The 21,742-nt window shown below is 42.0% G+C and overlaps 2 protein-coding genes across 3 annotated transcripts; one reads left to right on the forward strand and one right to left on the reverse strand.

Moving 5' to 3' along the window:
- Positions 1 to 376: 376 nt before the first annotated feature.
- On the reverse strand, positions 377 to 7,562 carry mrps31 (mitochondrial ribosomal protein S31). 2 transcript variants are annotated; one of them, XM_076274235.1, is made up of 8 exons: positions 7,436 to 7,562; positions 6,360 to 6,816; positions 5,785 to 6,329; positions 4,377 to 4,529; positions 3,774 to 3,920; positions 3,323 to 3,396; positions 1,657 to 1,794; positions 377 to 1,225 (listed from the first exon to the last, which is right to left on the reverse strand). In XM_076274235.1, exons 1-8 carry the CDS (start codon positions 7,525 to 7,527, stop codon positions 990 to 992), a joined length of 1,842 nt encoding a protein of 613 aa, XP_076130350.1. In that variant the 5' UTR covers positions 7,528 to 7,562; the 3' UTR covers positions 377 to 989. The 2 variants fall into 2 exon arrangements, with proteins under 2 accessions (XP_076130350.1, XP_076130349.1); XM_076274234.1 differs by having other exon boundaries at positions 5,785 to 6,816.
- A 198-nt stretch (positions 7,563 to 7,760) lies between these two features.
- Positions 7,761 to 21,294, forward strand: slc25a15b (solute carrier family 25 member 15b). The gene is made up of 8 exons (XM_076273686.1): positions 7,761 to 8,151; positions 9,006 to 9,087; positions 9,745 to 9,860; positions 10,350 to 10,492; positions 14,363 to 14,500; positions 16,070 to 16,245; positions 16,619 to 16,777; positions 17,203 to 21,294. Exons 2-8 carry the CDS (start codon positions 9,033 to 9,035, stop codon positions 17,322 to 17,324), a joined length of 909 nt encoding a protein of 302 aa, XP_076129801.1. The 5' UTR covers positions 7,761 to 8,151; positions 9,006 to 9,032; the 3' UTR covers positions 17,325 to 21,294.
- Positions 21,295 to 21,742: the final 448 nt, after the last annotated feature.

The following is a 21,742-nucleotide window of genomic DNA, read 5'->3' on the forward strand; positions in this document are numbered from 1 at the left end:
GTTCACCTAACATTCTCATTCTTCTGGAGGGAGATCTTTAAAATCATGTCCCCAGAGTGTAGCATTGTAGCTATTGGCTGCAGCAACTCGAACTAGGTAGCACCAATTTCGGCAGTACTCTGTGACCTCAAGAAATGGAGATCTATGTGAAAAATCGGCTAAGTGCTGTATTTGACAGTCAACCATGACGTTATCATTTCCAGTACCGGTATTTGATCTTAAACCGTTAATCAGGAACCATTAGCACAAAACAAGTTTTTCTACATAATGTTTAACTATCAGGTTGGAAACTTCAAAATGTAATGTCACCAAGGCCAGTGTGGTTTGTGTTTATATCAGAAATGAAACGGTCAATAAATCAATATCCAAAATGGCGTCAGGGTGAAAAAGAATTATATTTATTTGTATTCATTGTAACCGCCAACAACTTTCCAAACAGAAGTCACACATTTATTAGGGGGGGGTTAGACCTGTTCAATGTTTAATGTACAAAGTAGTTCAAGTATCAACATTGGCCTACATGAGAACAGAAATGTACATACACATGCTGAGCATATCTCAAGGTCAATGCATCTTATTATGGTTACAGACACATACAGCCGCTCACCAGAACATGGGAAACTAATAGATTAGTTGATTTTCTGGGCTCTGAAATGAACATGACCGTGTGGTTGATACATGTGTGCATTTTATTCATGTGAGCAGGAGGATTCGTGTACCAATACATATTTACACTGCTGGAAATTGTCCAACGTAAAGGCTTTTTGTTACTTGTATTTTGTTTCCCATATTTAAAAGTTCTCCCATATGTTTTGGTGTTTGTCGCCATTCATCTGCCTTTTCTCCCAGTTTGGTTAGACTTTAACCTGTTTTTGTCTTCCCCTTATTGATACCTGGTACATGGCTGGATGCAACCACTTCAAACACTAAACGTCTAATCCTTGAACCTGTGTTGCATTAAGGTTCCCCAGGTTCTCCCTTAAGGTTCCTCAGCTGTTGTACACCTCTGCCTCCTCCAGAACCCCCTGCTTTTCCTGGAAGTAACCTCGGAACCAGGCTATGTGCTCTTGCTTCTGATTGGCTGTTAGGTAGGGGTTCTTGGCCAGTCCAGCGACCACCAGTTCCATGAAGTGACGCACCGGTCCCTGTGAGGGAAACCCTTCTGAGAGGTGCTTTTCCATGAAAACGTGCTCATGAAACGGTACAGACGACTCTTCTTCCAGACCTAGAGAGGGTGAATAACGACATTAACATTTATTCATTATTCATTTAGCAGACGCTTTTATCCAGATTGACTTACATATGTCAGTTATATTACAAGGGCCATTCTCTCTGAAGCAACTCGGGGTTAAGTGCCTTGCTCAAGGGCACAACGGTGGAAGCCGGGAATTAAACCCACAACTTTTCTGGCTACTGCATGCTAGCCAAGCTCATTAACCACTATGCTACCACCGGCATGGAGCAGACAAGCCATACAATGCCGCAGACCATGTACCACAAGGCATGCTTTATACAATCAGCAACAAAACCTACCTCAAACCTATTAAAAAGGACTTCTAATTTTGCCTATGAGCCAAGTTTACAATGTTGGACCCATTAAGTAGCCTTCACTACCTACCCCCACAGCCTGAGCCAATTAGAAGCCTGTAAACATACCAGCCTCATTGTTGATTGGATACTGCCAAAATGTTCCCTGCTTAGTCCAGAGCAGCATCTCTTCAAAGCCGTTCCGTGGAAGCTGATTGGTTGCCATGGCTATGCGATTGCCCAAATCAAGGTCCCATAGCGACAGGCCTGGACAGAAAGAAAGTTAGTTAGATCGACCAATGAAAAATCCTCAAAGAGAGAGACAGAGAAAAAAAATCACAGGACAGGACCATAGACTGTAAAAAATAGGACACAATTAGTGGAAAATCACAACATAAACGCAAAACAGGAGACAGAGAAAAAATCAAATGGACAGATCAGAGCATAAGAAGTCTACAGTCATCAACAGTTCGCTGCAAGTGGGTCTTTGATTTTCAGGAATACTGAGACCAAGGGCTGATTTGATGGTGTTTGCATGGTATGCTTGTTAGGCTGTGGAGCCAACAAGACATGTGTGGCGATACAGGTTTGATGTACATGTCTTATTTCCGTTGTATTTGTACAATGCCTCACAGTCTAAGAAAACATAGTCTGTAACAGTGTCATTGGACAGGATGGCCTGCCCAAATCTCCCTGATTGTTTTGGCCCACGTTCTGTACGAAAGTTTTTGATTAAGTCATAAGCCATATTGTCAGTGGAAGTTGCCTCTGACTATCTCTGATTAACACTTTAAGTGTGAAAATCGCAATATTGAATTTTTTGTTCCCATGCATTGAGTGCCAAAAATGCAATATTGCGTTGTTAGCTTTTTTTTTTAAATTACGAAAATAGACACTCTAACTACCTTATGTGCGATTTTGGGAACTCTATGATGAATAGAACCGAAATAGATGATGATTGAAAACTCATGAAAACGCATTGGACATTTTATCATAACTCGGCTTTTGATGGTTGCCGCTTTGGGTCGAATCAGTGACGCATGCACGTCACGTCAAAACCAGGCCATTTATTTTCGTGGGTTTATCACTAGGTGGCAGTCTCACCAGGTCTTGCTAGGTCACTTCCCAGAAACTTTACAGGCAACACTTCATATTTCATGAAAGACACTATATCTCCATTTCTAGAAAAAAGAAAACTAGCCATTGTTTAGCTGGGGATTTCTCAGGAACAGAGGCATGTAGAAATAAACGGTTTGTACCCTCTGAGAGCTTAAAGTCTCACATTTCAAACGAGCCATAGTATGTGTTCATAGCTATAACATAGAATACGCTGTGGCTCTACAAAAGTCGTCAACAATCTAGATTGCTGGCACTGGGCCAAAGTTTCCGAAAACAACGCGCCGTTCAAAGTGTTAAGCCAACCATATTGTCAATGAAAGTCTCCTCTGACTATTTCTGATTAAGTCAGCCATATTGTCGTTGGAAGTAGTAGAAGTGTAAACAAAAGTTGTGGATACCACTTGGGGACAAACAATTCCACAGCAGTGCTCTTAGAAGTTCACTAGTGTGTAAAATAACCTTGTTGCACTTAAGATATTTCATTGGTGTACAATTTCAACAGATTAGAACATTGAATATTTTCTGCAATTAATCACAATTAACTATACCATTTTTATGTAATTAACCATAATTACATTTTTCCATCGCTTCACAGCTCTAGTACATAATACAACATTTGCTACCACAACAGCACAATTATGATGATAAAAGAAAGTCACAAATATGCTGCCTGTACCTGCATCAAGAGCTGGTGAATCCTCAGGCTTTGTGGTGAAGACATTTAACCGCCTACCAGTGAAGCCACTCTTTCTAAGAGACAGAGATGTAATTAGAATCTACTGATAGTGTATACATGTCTGTGTGTGTGTGTGTGTGTGTGTGTGTGTGTGTGTGGACAAAGTATGTATGGCATTGGCATGTGTATAAATGTGTGTGGAGTTTGTTGTTCTCAGTATTTGTGTGTGAGATTCTGTTTTCATAGGAGGGTCACCTGTTGTTAGTGTGTGTCTGGTGTGTGTGTGTGTGTGTGTGTGTGTGTGTGTGTGTGTGTGTGTGTGTAATGGTGCCTGCCATTTGGAGTGTGTGTGCATGTATGACAGTAGGCAGATTTCCATTTACCCTGACAATATCAAACAAGTAATGTCTTTTTGTGTGTGTGTTTGTGTATGTGTGTGTGTGTTTCTGACCTGCGTCGAACTCCATCCAGTTCACTGGTGATGCCTCTATCATGTGTGTAGCCCCGTCCATCCTCATCAAAACGGATCTGATTGGATGGTCGAGCATCGAGGCGTCCATTGGCTCGTCTACCCACCTTCATATCAGCAATGATGTTGCTATGAATTAAAATGGACAATGAAGAAAAATGAGTTTGCTCTCTTGATAATAAAAGGTTAACAGTGCTAACCCTAACCCTACAAAAAATGGATGTCGAGTTTAGCATGCTTAGTTACAGCTGCTTGTCAATTTCGACTAGGTTACTCATGCAGGGCTCATTTTATTGACTCCGACACTGAATGTTTGCAAAATCCCGATGCAAATGGAAAAGTGTTTTCCAAGACTCAAAAGTGCTTGTCCCATGGAGAAGTACAAACCTTTATTTTAACTAACTACGTAGAAAACATTATGAATTGCATCCACACATCAGCAGCCTTTTAACTGTGTTAAAATTGTAAGGGTTTCCTCACAAACGTCTTAAAGTGACAGGCCCCCCCCGTTGTCCAAGTCAGCTACCGCCATAGATTGAATCCAATTCTGTGGGAAACACTGCACACACACACAGTCTCTTTCACCTGATACTCTCTCCTCCTTGCTGCTGGGTGTGTGTCTGGGCTTCATGGCGTCTTAGTTGCCGGAGCAGCTCTGAGGTTGCCTGGCCACGATTAGGGAGTGTGGAAGCAGCTGCTGTTGCTGCGACAACCAGCTCAGGGGCTAAGCCTGTTTCTCTGTAGAGAGAATGCGCGCGCGCGCGCGCACACACACACACACACACACACACACACACACACACACACACACACACACACACACACACACACACACACACACACACACACACACACACACACACACACACACACACACACACACACACACACACACACACACACACACACACACACACACACACACGAGAATCTGATGAGAATCTGGTTTTAGTGCAATGGATTCTGTGCACTAGTTTACTTAAAATCGGCAAACCAGTTTCCTGTTTGTTCGCCTCTAAAGAGCACTGCTGTGAGCCACTCTGCTCGGCATCAAGTCGTTATAAAAGCAATTTTAGCTTCCACCTTTTCCGAACGAACAGGAAACTGGTTTGCCGACTTCCAAGTAAAATAGTGCACAGAGTCCATAGTGTACACACACAACCAAGTACATAGATCATAGATTGTTCTTAGAAATTTGTGGGCAAAATAAAGGGATGTGTGTGACTCTGTCTCAAATCGCGTACTTCTGCACTTACAATACCTAATTTGAGTGCATGAGGGTGTTCACACTGACAATTCCAACGACACGAAGGGCGCTGCAAGTTCCCGGATGGTGCACTCATAACGGTCAAAAAGCTGAGTGTGCAACGCTGGACACTTTTCACCCTTAATGGACGCCATCTTGGCCAAATAGCGGAAGGGGAGGGAGCGTTTTCAAACTCGTGGAAATCGCGGTTGAGAAAGCTGAAGCAGCAGCAGTGGAAAACAGACTACAGAGGTACAAGCAAGTTATAACATAAACGGTTTATGTTTTGACACAGTATGACCATGTCACTGTCGAGTTGAGGACGCCAATAAAGTTATGTTAAAATGTTTGCGATCGTCATTTCCGTGAAGTGCACGGAGTTAGTGTTTGATATGAGACAATACTATTTTGTTAACATTTGCGCACTCCGCCAGTAAGCACACAGTGCACATAGTGCACTACACGAAAGTGTACTCACGTAAGTACACCATTTGAGACGGACTCTGTGTGTTCCTGTGTGGGTATGCAATGAGTTGAATTCTGTGGATGTATGTTCGAGAGAGAGAAAGAGATTCTGCTTCTGTTTTCATATGTAGATTCCGTCCACATTTTCTGTGGTTCAGAAATCATAGAGCTCTGAGAGTGAGAGTGTGTGTGAGAGAGTGAGTGAGTGTGAGAGAGTTTGAGTGTGCGAATAAGTGAATGAATGTGTGTGTGTGCGAATGAGTGTGTGTGAGTGCTTCTTACTTCTCCACGTTCTTCTCCTCCACTGCTGCTGCTGCTGCTGCTGAGGCCTCCTGAAACATACCCTTGGTTGTGTCCCTGGCAACAGGTATTGTTGGCTTGGCCTTGCTCTTCATTGGCTGCTCTGACTGAAGAGGACGTGGGGTCCTGACTTTCCGCTTGGTCGTCACGTCAACCTTCATGGCACCCAGTAACTCCAGGAGACTTTTCTTCCCTCCTTTTGCCTCCCTCTCCTGCGCTGCAGCTGGGCTGCTCTCTGCCTTAGGAGTGGCGGCCATGTTGCGTGCCGCCTCCATGGCAACCTGAGACACAGCTGCCATCGCCGCTGCATCACGGAGCTGGGGTTCTCCTAACAGTTCCGCGGCTGCCTGGACCTGAGGTTGTCCTACCAGTTCCCCTATGGCTGCATCACGGAGCTGAGGTTCTCCTACCGGCTCCGCTGCTGCCTGGACCTGTGGTTCTCCTACCGCTGCTGCCTGGAGCTGGGGTTCTCCTACTGCTGCTGCCTGGAGCTGGGGTTCTCCTACTGGTTCTCCTACCACTGCTGCCTGGACCTGTGGTTCTCCTACTGCTGCTGCCTGGAGCTGGGGTTCTCCTACTGGTTCTCCTACCACTGCTGCCTGGAGCTGGGGTTCTCCTACTGGTTCTCCTACCACTGCTGCCTGGAGCTGGGGTTCTCCTACTGGTTCTCCTACCACTGCTGCCTGGAGCTGGGGTTCTCCTACTGGTTCTCCTACTGCTGCTGCCTGGACCTGTGGTTCTCCTACCGCTGTTGCATGGAGCTGGGGTTCCCCTACCGATTCTCCTACCGCTGTTGCATGGAGCTGGGGTTCTCCTACCGGTTCTCCTACCACTGCTGCATGGAGCTGGTCATCTCTCTTTACCTCTTTGGCCTCCTCCCTCACTGCATCTTTAGATTCCTTGACCTCTGATTGGCTCTGGCCATCGGCCGTCGCAGGAGATGTTCGAGAGCCTCCATCACCCTCAGAGGACTGGCTGGAGCTGAGGAATCGGCTATGGCCGATCAGCGATGACCTTCAGAAGGAGAGAGTCACACCATCACCATGTCAACCCATCATCATCATCACAACCACAACGCACACACACCAGAATCGTATCCAACCAACTCTGAGCATATCTATTACTGGTTTCACATATTTCAGCGTTGTCTTAGGAGACTGTTATACTGAGACAGTATGCATCATAATTTCTCCAACAATTCGCCAAGGGATTAAATCAAAGATATCCCTTGTTTCCAGCAAACGGTGTTCCCTTTCCCCAGCAACAGGGGAGCTGGAGTTATTGCCTGACAACAATGTCTCCAGTGCTCCGCCAGCTGCTTGATGAGTGGATGGGGAATTAAGTAGAAAAACTCAAAATTGGATAGCCAAACACTAGCTGACGCTATCACGTTACGTCAACAAATAATAATTAACGTTAGTTGGGTAGTGTAGTGTTAACAATGACTGCTCTTAAATTGAACAGTCACCTTCAATAATCAAAATACAAAATCTATATTATTCTTCATTCAGGTCCTTGAGGTGTAACGTTAGGCAACCTATATCAGCTAATCTGTCAAACAACCTTGACCCGTCTTCGCCCTCCAAGCACAAACCGCAAATCTTACGCAAAAGATCATCTTAAAATTACTTACTTCAATACGGATTTTTGTGAAAGTTGATTGATGTGACGGCCAGAAAGGAGCAATTTATAACATTGGTATGAAGTAATTAACTTTCGATGCATGATTGTTACCCCGTACTAGCAGCAGCATTCACGGAAGACCGTCATGTGCGCAACGCAACAAAATGTCCGTCCTACCTATGGTCCGTTCAAATGTTCCTACATTGAATAAAACCTTTCTTTAAAGTAGAAAATAAGGAAATGAAGTGGACACGTACATTACGGTTTAATTTATCAGATTAACAATAAAAACTTTAAAGTGCCGCAATATTACATTTCTTTTAAAATGTGGTATCCGTTCCTTGACAGACACCTCCATATCCAGATATCTGTGACTAACCTTGACACTGGTCAAGATCAGTTACGTAGCATTATATCGATTAAATTTAGGATGATGCTGAGGATAGTTTGGCTGGACACAGTGGCTAGTGGCTACATCAAGTGCCAACCTCATCCCCTAGCGACTGAATGTCACATCTACCCGGCATCTCACTGCTAATAGCTAACGTTAAGTTACCATGTCCATGATGCAGGGAAATGTTATTCCATTCCCAGTGAAGCTGTCGATGGTATTTTGCTCTCTTACGGCATCCCAAATTTTTCTTAAATTGAGGTAACGATTAATCTTCTATTTGAACTTAAGGGGAGCAGAAGACCACGACAGTGAGTGACCCGAATTAAGAAAAGGTTTGTATTTCGCTGTTATAGATTATCATCAGCTATTTTGTAAATGAATGGAACAGATCTAGCAGCTATGATGTAACTGAGCGCAAATCTTACTGAGTTAGTTAGCATCCCAGGCTAATGCCTTTCATCACGCTGTAACGTTAAAACACCTTAGTTTCTTGTGAAGTGTGTCAAATATGCACAAATCTACAAAATCGCAAATGGGTTTTATGATTACGATAAACGTTTGGTGTGCAATCCAGAGAATTATAGTAGATCCTTGCTGGAACATTTCTCTGTGAAACACGCACGTGTTCAGTCAAAGTTGTGTTTACAAGTGTTCTGCTCCGACAGTGCTAGTGTCGTAAATGCGTGAGAGATTAATGTGCTATATGTTGTGTCTGTAAATTACTTTTTTTTTGCTAATTAATGAATTTATTCAGTTAAGTTGTTGCCACTAATAGTAGTCAACACGTTTACTTTAACTCGACTTTTGTGAATCCTTTTAAATCCTTCACTGGCCTGTGCATGCTTAACTCAGTTACTCTGCCAGACTGTAGTCACTTTGAAATCTCAGTGCATTTCAGTTTAATTAAAGTGATCGCTGTGGATATGAGTTGAATGATAATGAAATCTCAGTGGATATCAGTTGAATGAAAGTGATGATCCATTCAAAGCTCGCACCATCCACCTGGCAAAAGTTCACATTTCCTCCGGGATTTATGTGCTTGTTTTTTCGGAGGGAGATACGCATTTTATTAAAGCATTATCATAAAGTTAGGTGTTCTGTGAAAAGGTAGCTTCTACTGTGTATTGTGGTTTGTTTGTCTGATGCCCACTGTGACCCCCCCCCCCCCTTTCTGTCCCCACTGCAGGCTTCTTAACCTCAACTCTTTGTTGCCATGGCACCCCATCCTGTGGTGCAGGCCATTATAGACCTGACTGCCGGAGCAGTGGGTAAGGTTCTGACCATAGACTGTATGAATGAGGTTCTGACCATACACTGTATAAATGAGGTTCTGACCATAGACTATGCAAGTAAAGTTCTGACTATAGACTGTATGAATGAGGTTCAGACTGTAGATGGTATAAATGAGGTTCTGACCATAGACTGTATACGTAAAGTTCTGACTTGCACTGCAAAGCTGAAAGATGAAACTGACATGGGTTTTGTAGTCCAAGGCAATACAGTTTAATGGGGTTAAAGGGGTTAATGACAATAATTTCGCTATTTGTTGGGGTTCGTACTTTGTCATGATCCCATATGGAGTGGGCCATGTTATTTTTATTTATTTATTTGTCTATCTATCTTTTTATTTATCTATTTATGCATTTATGTGACACTTCTATCCAAAGCAATTACAGATACAAATGGCAGGGGCCGGTCTCAGCAACTCAAGGTTCAGTGCCTGTTAAATGGCACAATGGTGGTAGCTGGAAATCAAACTCCAAATTTTTGTGGGTTCTTTAATAAAAAACCTCCCCATATCAGGAAGTAACTGCCAATATCATTGCTGTTTAGTTCACTAAGTGAAAACAGATTTATCAAGAAGTACATCTTACATTAACATCATGCTCCTCCCATGCGTGTGTGTGTGTGTGTGTGTGTTTTAGGTGGTACGGCATGTGTGTTTAGCGGACAGCCCCTGGATACAGCCAAAGTGAAGATGCAAACTTTTCCAAAACTATACCGTGGATTTTTGCACTGTTTTATATCTACTTATCGACAGGTGAGTGAGGCTATGTGAGTGTGTGTGTGTCTAAGATAAGAGATAAGGGTTAAGGGATAAGGGAGTGTTTTCAGTGTGCGTTTGAGAGTGTGACCTTTGTTTTGTGAACCACACAACAAAGTTCACACTCTTAAACTCACACTGAAAACACTCCGATATCGGAAGATGCCTGTTTGTCAGTGGTTGGGTGGTGGTAGTGAAAGGGGGTTTGTAGAGAGGTGGTGCCCCCCTGTGTTGGGTATGTGCTGCTCTCTTTAGCCTGCCTCCTCGCCATGATATCTGCAGCTGTCTGCTCCAGCCTTGGGTGGTCCGACTGGGGCAAACAATCCTCTACTGACCCAAATTAACCACAGAAACGCCTTTAGAATCCTTTCCTCTCACCTTTTTCCTGTCAAAAAAACTTCCAACCTTTTGTTCAGTCTTTTGAAAATCAGTGGTGTGAGACACTTTGTTGAAAAGTGTGTTTGTATGTCTCTCTGTCCTGCTCAGGTGGGCTTGCGTGGGCTGTACCAGGGAACCACTCCGGCGCTGGTCGCCAATATTGCTGAGAACTCCGTGCTGTTTATGAGCTACGGCTTCTGTCAAGAGGTAGTGCGCATGCTAGCCGGCACATCAAGTGGAGAGGCACTCAGGTGAGTTCAGCCAACGTCTACCTGAGTTAACTCTAATCTTCTCAGGTAAGCTCAACCGTACCTGATGCCATGTCCAGGTGAGTTCAGCCAGTGCGTACCTGAGCAGGTCTGATCTTCTCAGGTGAGTTCAGCCAGCGTCTACCTGAGCACCTCTAATCTTCAGTGTGATCCCTGCCTAACTCTAAAAACTAAAACCTGCTCGAGTCAACATCAAACACCACCAGTGTTGGTCAAGTTACTTGGAAAAAGTAATTAGTTACTGATTACTGATTACTTATCCAAGAAAGTAATCCAGTTACTTTACTGATTACTTTACTTATTTTCAAAAGTAATTAGTTACTTTACTAATTACTTTACTTAGTTACTTTTCAAAAACACACTAGCTATACACAACCTGAATACGCTTTTTTAAAACTTGGTTTATTAGTTTCAATCTTAACTTTTTGGTGTATACTCCTTCATTCGAATAGATGTAAATAAAATACAGCAATAAAATAATTAAAACCAAAGTCTCTATTAACATTTACATCTTTTAACAGTTGCAGTGCAGAGAGGAGTAATGCATTTACCAAAACAGAAAATGCTGTTGCATGCCACATTTAGGCAGTTCTAATGTCAAAGAAGAGTATGTGTTTGAACTGTGTGTGTGCAGTGCCGCTGCTGGCTATTTTGGTGCCCAAAGCACAAATAAAATGATATTGTAATATATATTATTTAAATGATAATAACGACAGTCATTTTAGTTGAAAATATTTCTTAAGAAATACTACTAATTTGATGCAGTTTAACTCCTTTAGAAATGGTGCGCTGTCACTTTAAGAGCGTCTACACAACTCTCATAATGATCAGCTCCATTCAAATACAAGCCATTGGCTAGTCCACAAACTCCACATTTAGCACAATATTAGCAATAATGATGACGATATTAAGTTGGTATAGACAGCTAGCTAGACATTTTCTGTTTGCAATTAAAAGTGATAGCTATCTGGGTGGAATGTGTTTCAATCGGCATAGGCTACAGTGCTTCATGTAAATGCTTAGTTTAAGGGAAGCAAATTGTTGAAGACTTCAACACTCACCAGCCCCATTACAAAACGGCAAAGACCACATTATATTTTTGTCCATTTTCCAAATCACAGTGAATGCAGCCAAAATGTTATAATGCCCTGGCTCCTTTTATAACGGGCCAGTAGGCTATAGGGAACCGGCGACGTCCTCTTGAGTCTATTTTCACCTGTTGCTGCATGTCGGGATGGGTGGGTCTCAATGAGTTTCACATTCCTGTGCCGGCTTGCTAGGTGCTTGCTCAGATTTGAGGTGGAATTTTTCACATTTTTCTTTCCACGTGTACAGCGTTAATGTTTTTTTCGTAATGTCTGAACTGCAATGAATTAAATGCTCCATGTTCGCGCTCTCTCCCGCATGTTTTTTTTAATTTATTTCTTTATTATGAATAAACATTGGTACATCAACAAACATAGTACAAGTTAAAAATTACGATGGTACCATGAAAGATTCAACATTACATAGATAAAGACAAAAAACCATGTATGCAATTCAGACGCTAGGGAAGGTTATAATAAGAGATCACAAAGCTTATCCAAAACAAAATGAACAGGCTACTACTGTAACAGTTCGTATTGCTTTAGGGTTATGACAGAATTGAAGTTGATTAATGTACTGTTTAAGCTCATTCTTATACCGTAGAACTCCAAATAATAGCCCGGGCTTTTATTTTCCCAAATCGCCAAACTGCAACGGCTAGTATTAGAGACAGGCGTCTATATGAGACAGGCCTTTAATTCCCTTTACACAAAACTTTTCCTCTGCAAAGATGGAAAATATTATTGAATTAATTATTTCAAACACACTGAATGTCTACCTATATGACTAGGCTATCTGATGACAATTACGGATCATCATTCATTTAGTGTTGAGATGTTGTTCATTGAGTGAGATACAGTAAGATCCAAATAGCGGGGATAGCCAGAACAGATGAAACACGTTTTAATTAAACGTAATCTACAAAGAGATCGTATCACACTGAAAGCTCATATTTTGTCACTAGCAAATAGCCTATATCGGTCCTTTGTCAAATACAGTTGCATTATCAGCCCTGACCAAAACCGTTCAGGAATTATTTATGCAAAAGTGGAACGTGCTTAATGTTTCATTCTCCCTCATTTTCGGCAGGAATGAAACAGCATGAGAGAGCATGAACCATATTGTTTCTCCCGTTTTGTATTTGCCAAATTTGACAACAGTCTACATTCAAATCATAGCCTACTTCCAGGCTCACGGGAACATATTTTTGACCAGGGGTGCTGAATAACAAAATAATCATGGATGTCCGACTATTTCTCCCCCAGCATATGATTCGAATTTAGACAGCTAAATACGCCATTTCACCGCCGTTTATGAGTAGGTCTAAGAGTGAGAAGTTTTATAATGCCCTGGAGAGCCACATTCCACTGCAACTATGCGCAGCACTTGCCACTCCGACTCATCAATAAAAACTGTGCGCGCACACACCAGTCCCATAGAAGCGCACTTGACTTTACATCATTAACCTATTTCAGTAGGTTATATAGCCAGAGAAGGTCCGTAGACGGGCTCTGATATAGCCTAGTCTAAGGTAAATTCCTTTTCTGACTTCTTTCTCTTTATCGCCATGGCATTTAGAATAAAGAATAACGTTCGCGAACCGTTCTGGTTTTGTTGCCAGCATAAAAACAAGCTTACCATCGGCCTATCCGCACATTTTAAACACAAGGGATGAATTGAACGATGACGAAGTCAGACATTGGCATAGTTCATATTGGAAAAAAAGTTATACAATTTGGAACTCTAGCTTTTCCCCACCGCAGTCTTTTAATGCCATCTAATCATAACGTGCGCAGTCTGCGCCATACTTGAGCCCAAATCACACCCAAGTTTCGCAACGAGATGAGCAGCAACTTGATGCAACATTCTAAAACCTTGAAACTGTGACCAGACATGTGAATGCTTTGCGACGGCTTGTAACGACGTGCAACATCTAATTCACACTGCTGTAACCTCCTTTCTGTAACGGTTTCGTGTCATTGCGAATCTTTAAACAGACGATCTGACGGGTTTTAGAAGATTAAATACAACCCGAAACTAAAAAACAGACCAGGCCTCTACTGGAGACCGGCCTTTAACCCAAACCTGTAGCCACGCCAGGCGTTTAAAAGAGACAGGCGTCTCTTAGGGACTCGGCGATTATTTGAAGTTTTACGGTAGGCCATAAAAGAGGGCTTGCTACCAATAAACTTACATTTATGAATGTGAAATTTAGCTAAGAGAATAAATAGATTAAGTCTCACAAGGCAAAATCCATACAGTAAAATCCCAAATTCTTTTACCGTCTATGGCAAAATCACGGTTTAGTAAGACAGGCTGCTTGCAGGAAAGTAAAGTAATCTCATTACTGTTTTTGGAATTGTAATCCCTTACTTTACTCGTTATTTGAAAAAAGTAATGGGATTACAGTAAAGCGTTACTTCTAACGCGTTACTGCCCATTACTGAACACCACACACTAATGACAAAAACTCAAATGACTTTATCACTAGGGATCACTTTCAGAGCAATTTTGTGAATGTTAGTCATATTTACAGCCAATCAGACACCATTGAATTTTAGGCATCACCTTTCCTTATCGTAAGTAAACATGGATGCTCATGTTCTTATTGTTACAGTTGTCTTTTATAACATTAGAAGTATGGCCTTTACACTGATTATTGAATGTTAATTACTTCAAGTAACATCTGTGATCCACCTCCTCCTTCCTCTCATCGCGTCTCTGCCCTTTTTTCTACCTCTCCTATTTCTCCCTCTCTCTCTGCAGTGATGTCCAGAAGGCCTGTGCAGGCTCAGTAGCATCTGTCTTCTCCTCACTGGTTCTCTGTCCTACGGAGTTGGTCAAGTGTCGTCTGCAGGCGATGCATGAAATGGCCGCCACTGGCAAAATCAAAGCCACTCAGAAGTGAGTGGACTCTTTCCTTATCACATTTTAGGTATCTTTCCTTATCACACTTCTGGTCTCTTTCCTTATCACACTTTAGGTCTTTTTCTCTCTTTATGTCATTTTCTTTCCTTCTCTCTTTTGGTCTTTTTCTTTCCTGCTCTCTTTAGATTCTTTTCTTTTGCTCTATCTCTGCCCCCCACCTTCGACCCCGGTGTGGGTCCTTGCTCCTGAAATTCTATGAGCATCATCAGAACACAGAAAGAGCAGGAGCTCCGAGAATAAATCAGTATGTCCCAAAATTTGTGGCGCAGCAGAGTGGTGTGATGTGCGGGCTCCGCAGAGGTGCCATACTGAATTTTTATTGCCCTGCATAATAATGGACAATCAGCTGACATTGTAGGCTATTTAAATCATACTTAATGGCATGACTTCTAAACCTGAAGGACTAAATCTAAAGCTGCTTTCAGACCTACGTGTAAGACCGGAGGTTCTGCAGATGTCAAACGGTTATCTGAACATCACCAGCGGTCATTTGGAAGTTCGAACTTAGCTGGATATTCTACTGCTCCCCTCCTAGTATTTCCGACGGACATTATGTAAATGAGTTCATGTCTGAACAAAGCGGACAACATGCGGAGATTCTGTTCTTGTGCGTATTCAACCATGTTTAACCTGTTCAACCACACAGAGATTCTGTTCATGTGCGTGTGTGTCGTTCACACATCAGCATAAGGTCCGCAGGTTAGCATCATGTCTGAATCACCCGAAGGGTCGGAACTCCGCATGTTCTGCAGAGGTTGTGTCTGAAAGCACCTTAAATCTGCATACTGATTTCCACTTTCTCCATCTTGATAGTTTTTAATGATCAAAGATTTGCATTTGTGTGCAACTTGCATGCAGCCAATCATATGTCATAGACAGCACTACTACATAGCTGCATTCAGAAATTGCAAAAAGTTGTCTGCTAATAACTGCCACTAACAACTACCAGGGCTAGTTGTAGACAGGGGTGAAAGTAGTTTTAAAATGTGAAAAAAAAGTTTGACACACTGAAATAGGCAACATTCATTCATTTATTATTATTTATAGAGCATTCATCAGGACCTGTTATCTGATTTGCTCTCTCTTCTGCATTCCCTGCCTTCTTTGGAGGGCCCTCTCCCAACAAACACATAACATTCAGGGAACATTCCCTCAAGGTTCTCTGAAGTTTGCACATTTAGAGAACTGTCTGGGAACATTGTAGCTGCTCTCATCTCTCTCCGGTACTATGTACCACCACTAAATCTTTTAGTGGTAAGCAGTACCGTACCGGCCTACTTTCACCCCTGGTCTTAGATAAGACTGGCTGCCCTGCTGCCCTCAGGAACAGCTGTAGATTTTCTTTTCTTTCCGTTCTGTGTTGAAACTCTGCTTTTCATTTGAAACCAACAGAATGTCACAACATGGAGACCAAATTTGTTGGCACTGATTTGTTCTGAAGATGTGTGTCCGTGTGTGCGTGCGTGCATGTGTGAGTGAGTGTTCTGCTTAAGTTTTCATTTTCGGTAGTCTTGGATATATCTCTTGGGCTCCCCACACCCCCAGGTCTGTTTGGTCTGTGGTACGGTCCATCTGGACCCTGGAGGGGCCACAGGGGTTCTTCCAGGGCCTGACCACCACCATCGCCCGAGAGGTCCCCGGATACTTCTGCTTCTTTGGGGCATATGAACTAAGCCGCACTGCCTTTGCCGACTACTTCAAATGCTCTAAAGATGACATTGGTGAGCATCACACACATTAACATTTACTCTGCAGAAGTGCCAACCTTGGCTGGAGGTGATAAGATTAGATAGGATAATTGTTATTAATTCCACAAGAGGAAATAACAATGTTGTAGTAGCAAAAACACATATACGAATCAGACACCTTGCTCAAGGGCACTTCAGCCGTTCCTACTGGTCGGGGTTCAAACCGGCAACCCTCCGGTTACAAGTCCGAGGCGCTAACCAGTAGGCCACGGCTGCCCCTTAAAGTAGTCATCACCAAAAATAGAAATACTAAAGGTAGATTAAATATGTAAACTGTTGATGGTGTGTTATCCACTTTGTTTGGGTTTTACTGGTGGTGTGTTAACTCCTACTGACTGTTTGGCAGGTGTGGCTCCGATCGTGTTCAGTGGGGGGCTTGGGGGTGCGTGTCTGTGGCTGGTGGTCTACCCCATGGACTGCATCAAGTCAAGAATTCAGGTGATGTCCATGCTGGGACAGCAAGCCGGCTTCCTGAAGACCTTCATGACAGTATTCCGAGCAGAGGGTAATGTCCTTTATCTACCTATTCATCTCAATGACTGTATAATATACATATAAAGTCCTACAGAATTATACATAGGTGCGGTAAGGTATACCCTTAAAGATGCTATGTGTAATTTTGTAGGATGGTCTTGAATGCAGCCACAAAACACTCTTGACTTGCATTGTATTTACATTCATCACTTTTCAATAGGTAGGTAGCACCGTTACAGTGAGCTGTAAGGGTACCAACAAATATGTCCATGTTTGTACTTACAATATGACAATTTGGTGTTGTCTGTGAATTAAAAAAATGATGTACCAAACGAACAGATTGCATTACATGGTATGCGGAATAAGATGTGCGTGTATGTGTGTGTGTGTGTGTATGTGTCTCTATGTGCGTGTCACATGTTTTGCTCTAACCCCCACCTCACCTTGCTCCCCCAGGAGTGAGGGCTCTGTACTCAGGTCTGACCCCCACCATGCTGAGGACCTTCCCTGCAAACGGCGCCCTCTTCCTGGGCTACGAGGCCAGCCGGAAGCTCATGATGGAGAGATTTGACCACTGACAGAAAAGCTGTGTGTGCATACTGAAAGAAGGTGTGTGTGTGTGTGTGTGTCCAGAGACGGTGCGTGTTTGTGTGTGGGCCCTGACAGAAAAGTGGTACATGTGTATGTGTGCTGAGAGAGAAGGTGCTTTGAGAGTGTATGCTTGCGTGTGCTTAGAGAGAAGGTGTTTGTGTCTACTAAGAGAAATGTCTGTATCGGCTCCCACACACAGCTGCGTGCGGTGCAGTGCTGGAGACGCGTCCAGTCCACTTTACATGGGCTTACGTCATCCGTTGCTGAACTGAATTGTGGGTACGTTGCGTCGCCTTGCTCCCCGTCGCTCGCGATGAAAAGTTCAACTTTTGCTGCACCGACTGAATTGCGATTATACTTGCATACGGTGATTTGCATAGTAACCGTCGGGAATACCCACTGGCATGCGTTGACGGAACGAACGCAACTGTGTGTGGGGGCCGTAAGTGCATCCATGTGTGGTCATGTCTGATTCTGAATGTTAAATGTACAGTTTTAGAGGAGTATTTCAGAGTGTGTGTGTTTAATGGAAAGTGATCGGAAAGTGATTTAGGGTTTCATTTAATCTAGGGGGAGGTTTAGGGGTTTATTTGACCTAGTAGCCTTAACTGTAATCACAGCCACAGACTGGAGTGTGTGTTGAAGTGAGGTTATTTATTAGTTTAATTAACAGTTGTTTGATATGAAATGTGTGTGTGTGTGTGTCTACAGAGCCTCATGATTTGTCTCCAAATAACGCACAACTAACCAACTAACTACAGGCTGTAGTTTGGCTTGAAGTACATAGCTTGCTTTTATAGTTTCTCTTCATTGTCATGACACATTTCCTGATATTATTATTATTATTATTATTATTATTATTATTATTATCTATTTACCAAAACGCTAAACTAAAACCATTATAACTAAAAGCTGTGCTGAGTGATTATTGGTTATAGGTTTATGGTTTATCCCCTCAACCTCTTTTGGGGCTTTTTAAAGAGAGAGAGAAAGATGGTGAGTGGGTCGCAACGGCTATTCTGATCAAAGATTCTAGAGCACTTGAGAGCACCTGATCGGAATAGAACGTACCCCATGTATACAGATGGCACAGATTTTTCATTCGGAATAGTTTAATCGGAATGACAAATAAACTGTCCTTGTAAACCCACCTACTGTCGTCTCTTACAGCAGCGCTAGCCAGCTGTCTATCTGAGGTTTATTAGTGTTACGTGTCTGGATTCATTATTGACAAATTATGTATACAGCGATTTCATGTGAAAAAGCAAGGTTCTTCCGGCAGATACCAGCAAAAGATCTGGACCACAATGTGAGTGGTCAGGGTTATCTTTAGATTATGGGTGGCCCTTTCCTTACAAAAAAACCTGCAGTTGTACTGCAGTCTTTTCGAAATACAGTGCAGTTATACTACACTACAGTGCAGTACAGTAGTATTTTCATGTTCAAAATACTGCATTTCTGCAGTAAAGTACAGTACGATGCCGTGCTATGCAATAGTGCAATGCATTTTTTTGTGTTCAAAATACTACATTTCCTTCATACGAACTGCAAATATTTCCTCCAAAACTGCAGTTTTGATACAGTTTTCATACTTGAAGTAATTTACATTCTTTTTTGTTTTTGTAAGGGTTTGACCACTTATTAGTGTCATTAGCCTCAGACCTAGACTATACAAAAAGCGCAATATAATATAAATAAAGACTTACTACTTAATGCTTACCTATTTCATATATGTTGTACTTTTCGTTCTTTCATGGGCTATATCATAGTTTCAGTTTTACACTGAGCACTTTACAAACGTTATACTATAAAATGAAAAACATATTAAAACATCAGGACAGTGACCGTCAAAAACAGTGCGCCAGAGCGGGGCCAAGGAGAGAGAGGGAGTTGTAAGCTGCAGACAGGTGTTTTATTTCGCTGTCGTTTGTTTGCTAAATAATGCTCAAGTGCTTTTTTGCTCAAGAGAAGCAGATATTCCCCATGTCCTTCTTCTTGCGTGATTCTTATGTAGATGTTATTGTGCCTATATGATATGTTACTAACGATATGAACTGCCTGCAGTAGTAAAAGTAGAATTTTTTTTCAGTAACCCTGTTAAAGGCTGCGCTGCTGCAAACTTATAGGCTATGTATGCATGTGACTTGGGAAAGTCATGGTGTATATTGGATAATATAGGGTCACGGTGTAATTCGAACCCTGCTGTAGGTAATTGTGATGATATTGAATGAGTACATGGTTCAGCAAGTGACACAGAGGAGGAGGACCAACGTAAGTATTAACAAGTTACATATGTTTGAAATGAGTTCTAGTACCGTTCAGAGCCTTATCGATAGAGAGTTGCGATAATGGGTGTTCAAAATTCGTTAAGGTCACGTGGTTCATGTAAACTTCAAAAAGTTCCCGGAAGTGATTGACAATGGATTAGTATGCATTGAATAGGCTACTGTTCAATGATACAGAGCCACGATTTTGGGTAATTGACAGTCAATAAATGCATAGATCTATCTATAAGGCTCTGAACGGTACTAGAACTCATTTCAAACATATGTAACTTGTTAATACTTACGTTGGTCCATTTATCTGTGTGACAGTCCATATTCAATCACATCCATATGCAAATTCAATTCAGATTCTAATGCTAATGCATTATGTAACAGAAGTGTGCAGATATTTGACTAGCCTAGAAATCTAGACGTACCCTAGCGGCAGCAAATGTAATTTGCAGTCAGGTTAGTCTAACAACTCTCGGTTGGCTTGCGAGCTGGAAAAATAAAACTTCGATCAGGCCGATCACATCGTGTATAGAGTCGCAAGGCGGGCTTAACATAATGCTACTTGAAAACAAAGAAGATGGATGCTGCTGCTGGAAATGTGAAATCGGGCAAACCGAGGTGTACATTTAAGGCGAACAAGTGTGTGTGTGTGTGTGTGTGTGTGTGTGTGTGTGTGTGTGTGTGTGTGTGTGTGTGTGTGTGTGTGTGTGTGTGTGTGTGTGTGTGTGTGTGTGTGTGTGTGTGTGTGTGTGTGTGTGTGTGTGTGTGTGTGTGTGTGTGTGTGTTTTTAAACGTTTACATTTGAACATCTTTTGACGTATATGGACACTGGTTGTACTGTAAGTGAAGCATCCATGTTTATTTGCAGAGAACTGACTCCTCAGATAGTTTGTGTGTGAACTCAAAGCAAATGATAAACTGTTTTGAACATGTTTGCCTTTGCCATTTTCAAAGAACCCCTAGTTCTGTATTGCACTCAGAGTTTCTGCCAGACTGTCTGATTTAGTTTGCTCTGCTAGAATTGACTGACCTATAGTACTTAAGTACACACTCCTTACAATCACTCATGTTCTTTGATGGTATATAGAGTAGTATGTGGATGTCAGATATTAAGTCTTTATACACTCCCCATATTAGTATATGTTCTCGTCTTGAATTGAAATGTGTGTGTGTGTGTGTGTGTGTGTGTGTGTGTGTGTGTGTGTGTGTGTGTGTGTGTGTGTGTGTGTGTGTGTGCGCGCATCAGATAATGTTATTAATGGACCTACAAACTTACGAGTCTTACCTCATGTATTTTCCTTAACACGTTTCCATGGCGCCTTCGATCATGTGTGTCTGGAATGTCTGATGCCAGCATATCTGCCAGTACCGCCCTGTTTTGAGTTCTGGACTGTCAGTCAGAGGAAACAGCTGACTTCGTATTTGTCCTGTTAACTCAACAACAACTGTCATTCTTATAAGAATATTGAATTTACTTTGTTTGCTTAATTTGTATAGCTTAGACATTTTATAGTATTTTAGGAAAACAAAATGATAAACTGTACTATAAACATTAACATTTTTAATTTAAACAGCTGTGCTTATTATGCTAAAAACAAGGATGGCCCCATATGATTGTGATTCTTTAGATACACAAACAGCACAACAGCTCTGAGTTTACTGGAAATACATTCAAATGCTATCAAAGGCTGTTAATGTATAGAAATGCTGAAATTAAATACATTATTCATCTGTTTTGAAATTAAATACATTGAATACCTTTTATGGTCTGTTTTTTTTTTAGTTAGTTGCATTTTAAACTGTATGGCTCTCTACATAAGTGAATTACTTCGGTTTTTAAATCTGATCTGTACTTTATGTTTCTCCTTCACTGTTATCAGTGATTTGCAATGCTTTTCGAATTGAGCTTGTGTATGAATCAAGTATGGACCTGGATTTCAAGATTTCCTTGCAGAACCCTTATGTCTAGAGTGGATTCTTCCCGTAATCTGTTTCTTTGATGTCGTCGCCTTGCCTTGGTTCATGTATGCTTCAAAAGTTTAAAAAAAACTTGTGCTTTATCGTTATCCTATGGCCAAGTACCCCCTAACCAGCGCGAAGCCGGCTCTGGTTTGACCTTCTTTGCCTCT

Source organism: Alosa pseudoharengus, unplaced genomic scaffold, assembly GCF_046254945.1.
Source record: "Alosa pseudoharengus isolate Yale_2024_CS ecotype anadromous, Long Island Sound unplaced genomic scaffold, YU_APseudo_1.1 YU_APseudo_1.1_scf_8, whole genome shotgun sequence".
In the NCBI taxonomy this organism is placed as follows: Eukaryota; Metazoa; Chordata; class Actinopteri; order Clupeiformes; family Clupeidae; genus Alosa; species Alosa pseudoharengus.

Excerpts from the sequence above, each read along its gene's own strand:
- mrps31 (XM_076274234.1), bottom strand. The coding sequence starts at position 7,527 with ATGCATCGAAAGTTAATTACTTCATACCAATGTTATAAATTGCTCCTT. Across the intron at positions 3,921-4,376 it reads CAAGGAGGAGAGAGTATCAG|CAACATCATTGCTGATATGA; the intron begins GTGAAAGAGACT and ends TTTAATTCATAG. Across the intron at positions 1,226-1,656 it reads TCCAATCAACAATGAGGCTG|GTCTGGAAGAAGAGTCGTCT; the intron begins GTATGTTTACAG and ends CACCCTCTCTAG.
- slc25a15b (XM_076273686.1), top strand. The coding sequence starts at position 9,033 with ATGGCACCCCATCCTGTGGTGCAGGCCATTATAGACCTGACTGCCGGA. Across the intron at positions 10,493-14,362 it reads TCAAGTGGAGAGGCACTCAG|TGATGTCCAGAAGGCCTGTG; the intron begins GTGAGTTCAGCC and ends CTCTCTCTGCAG. Across the intron at positions 16,778-17,202 it reads GACAGTATTCCGAGCAGAGG|GAGTGAGGGCTCTGTACTCA; the intron begins GTAATGTCCTTT and ends TTGCTCCCCCAG.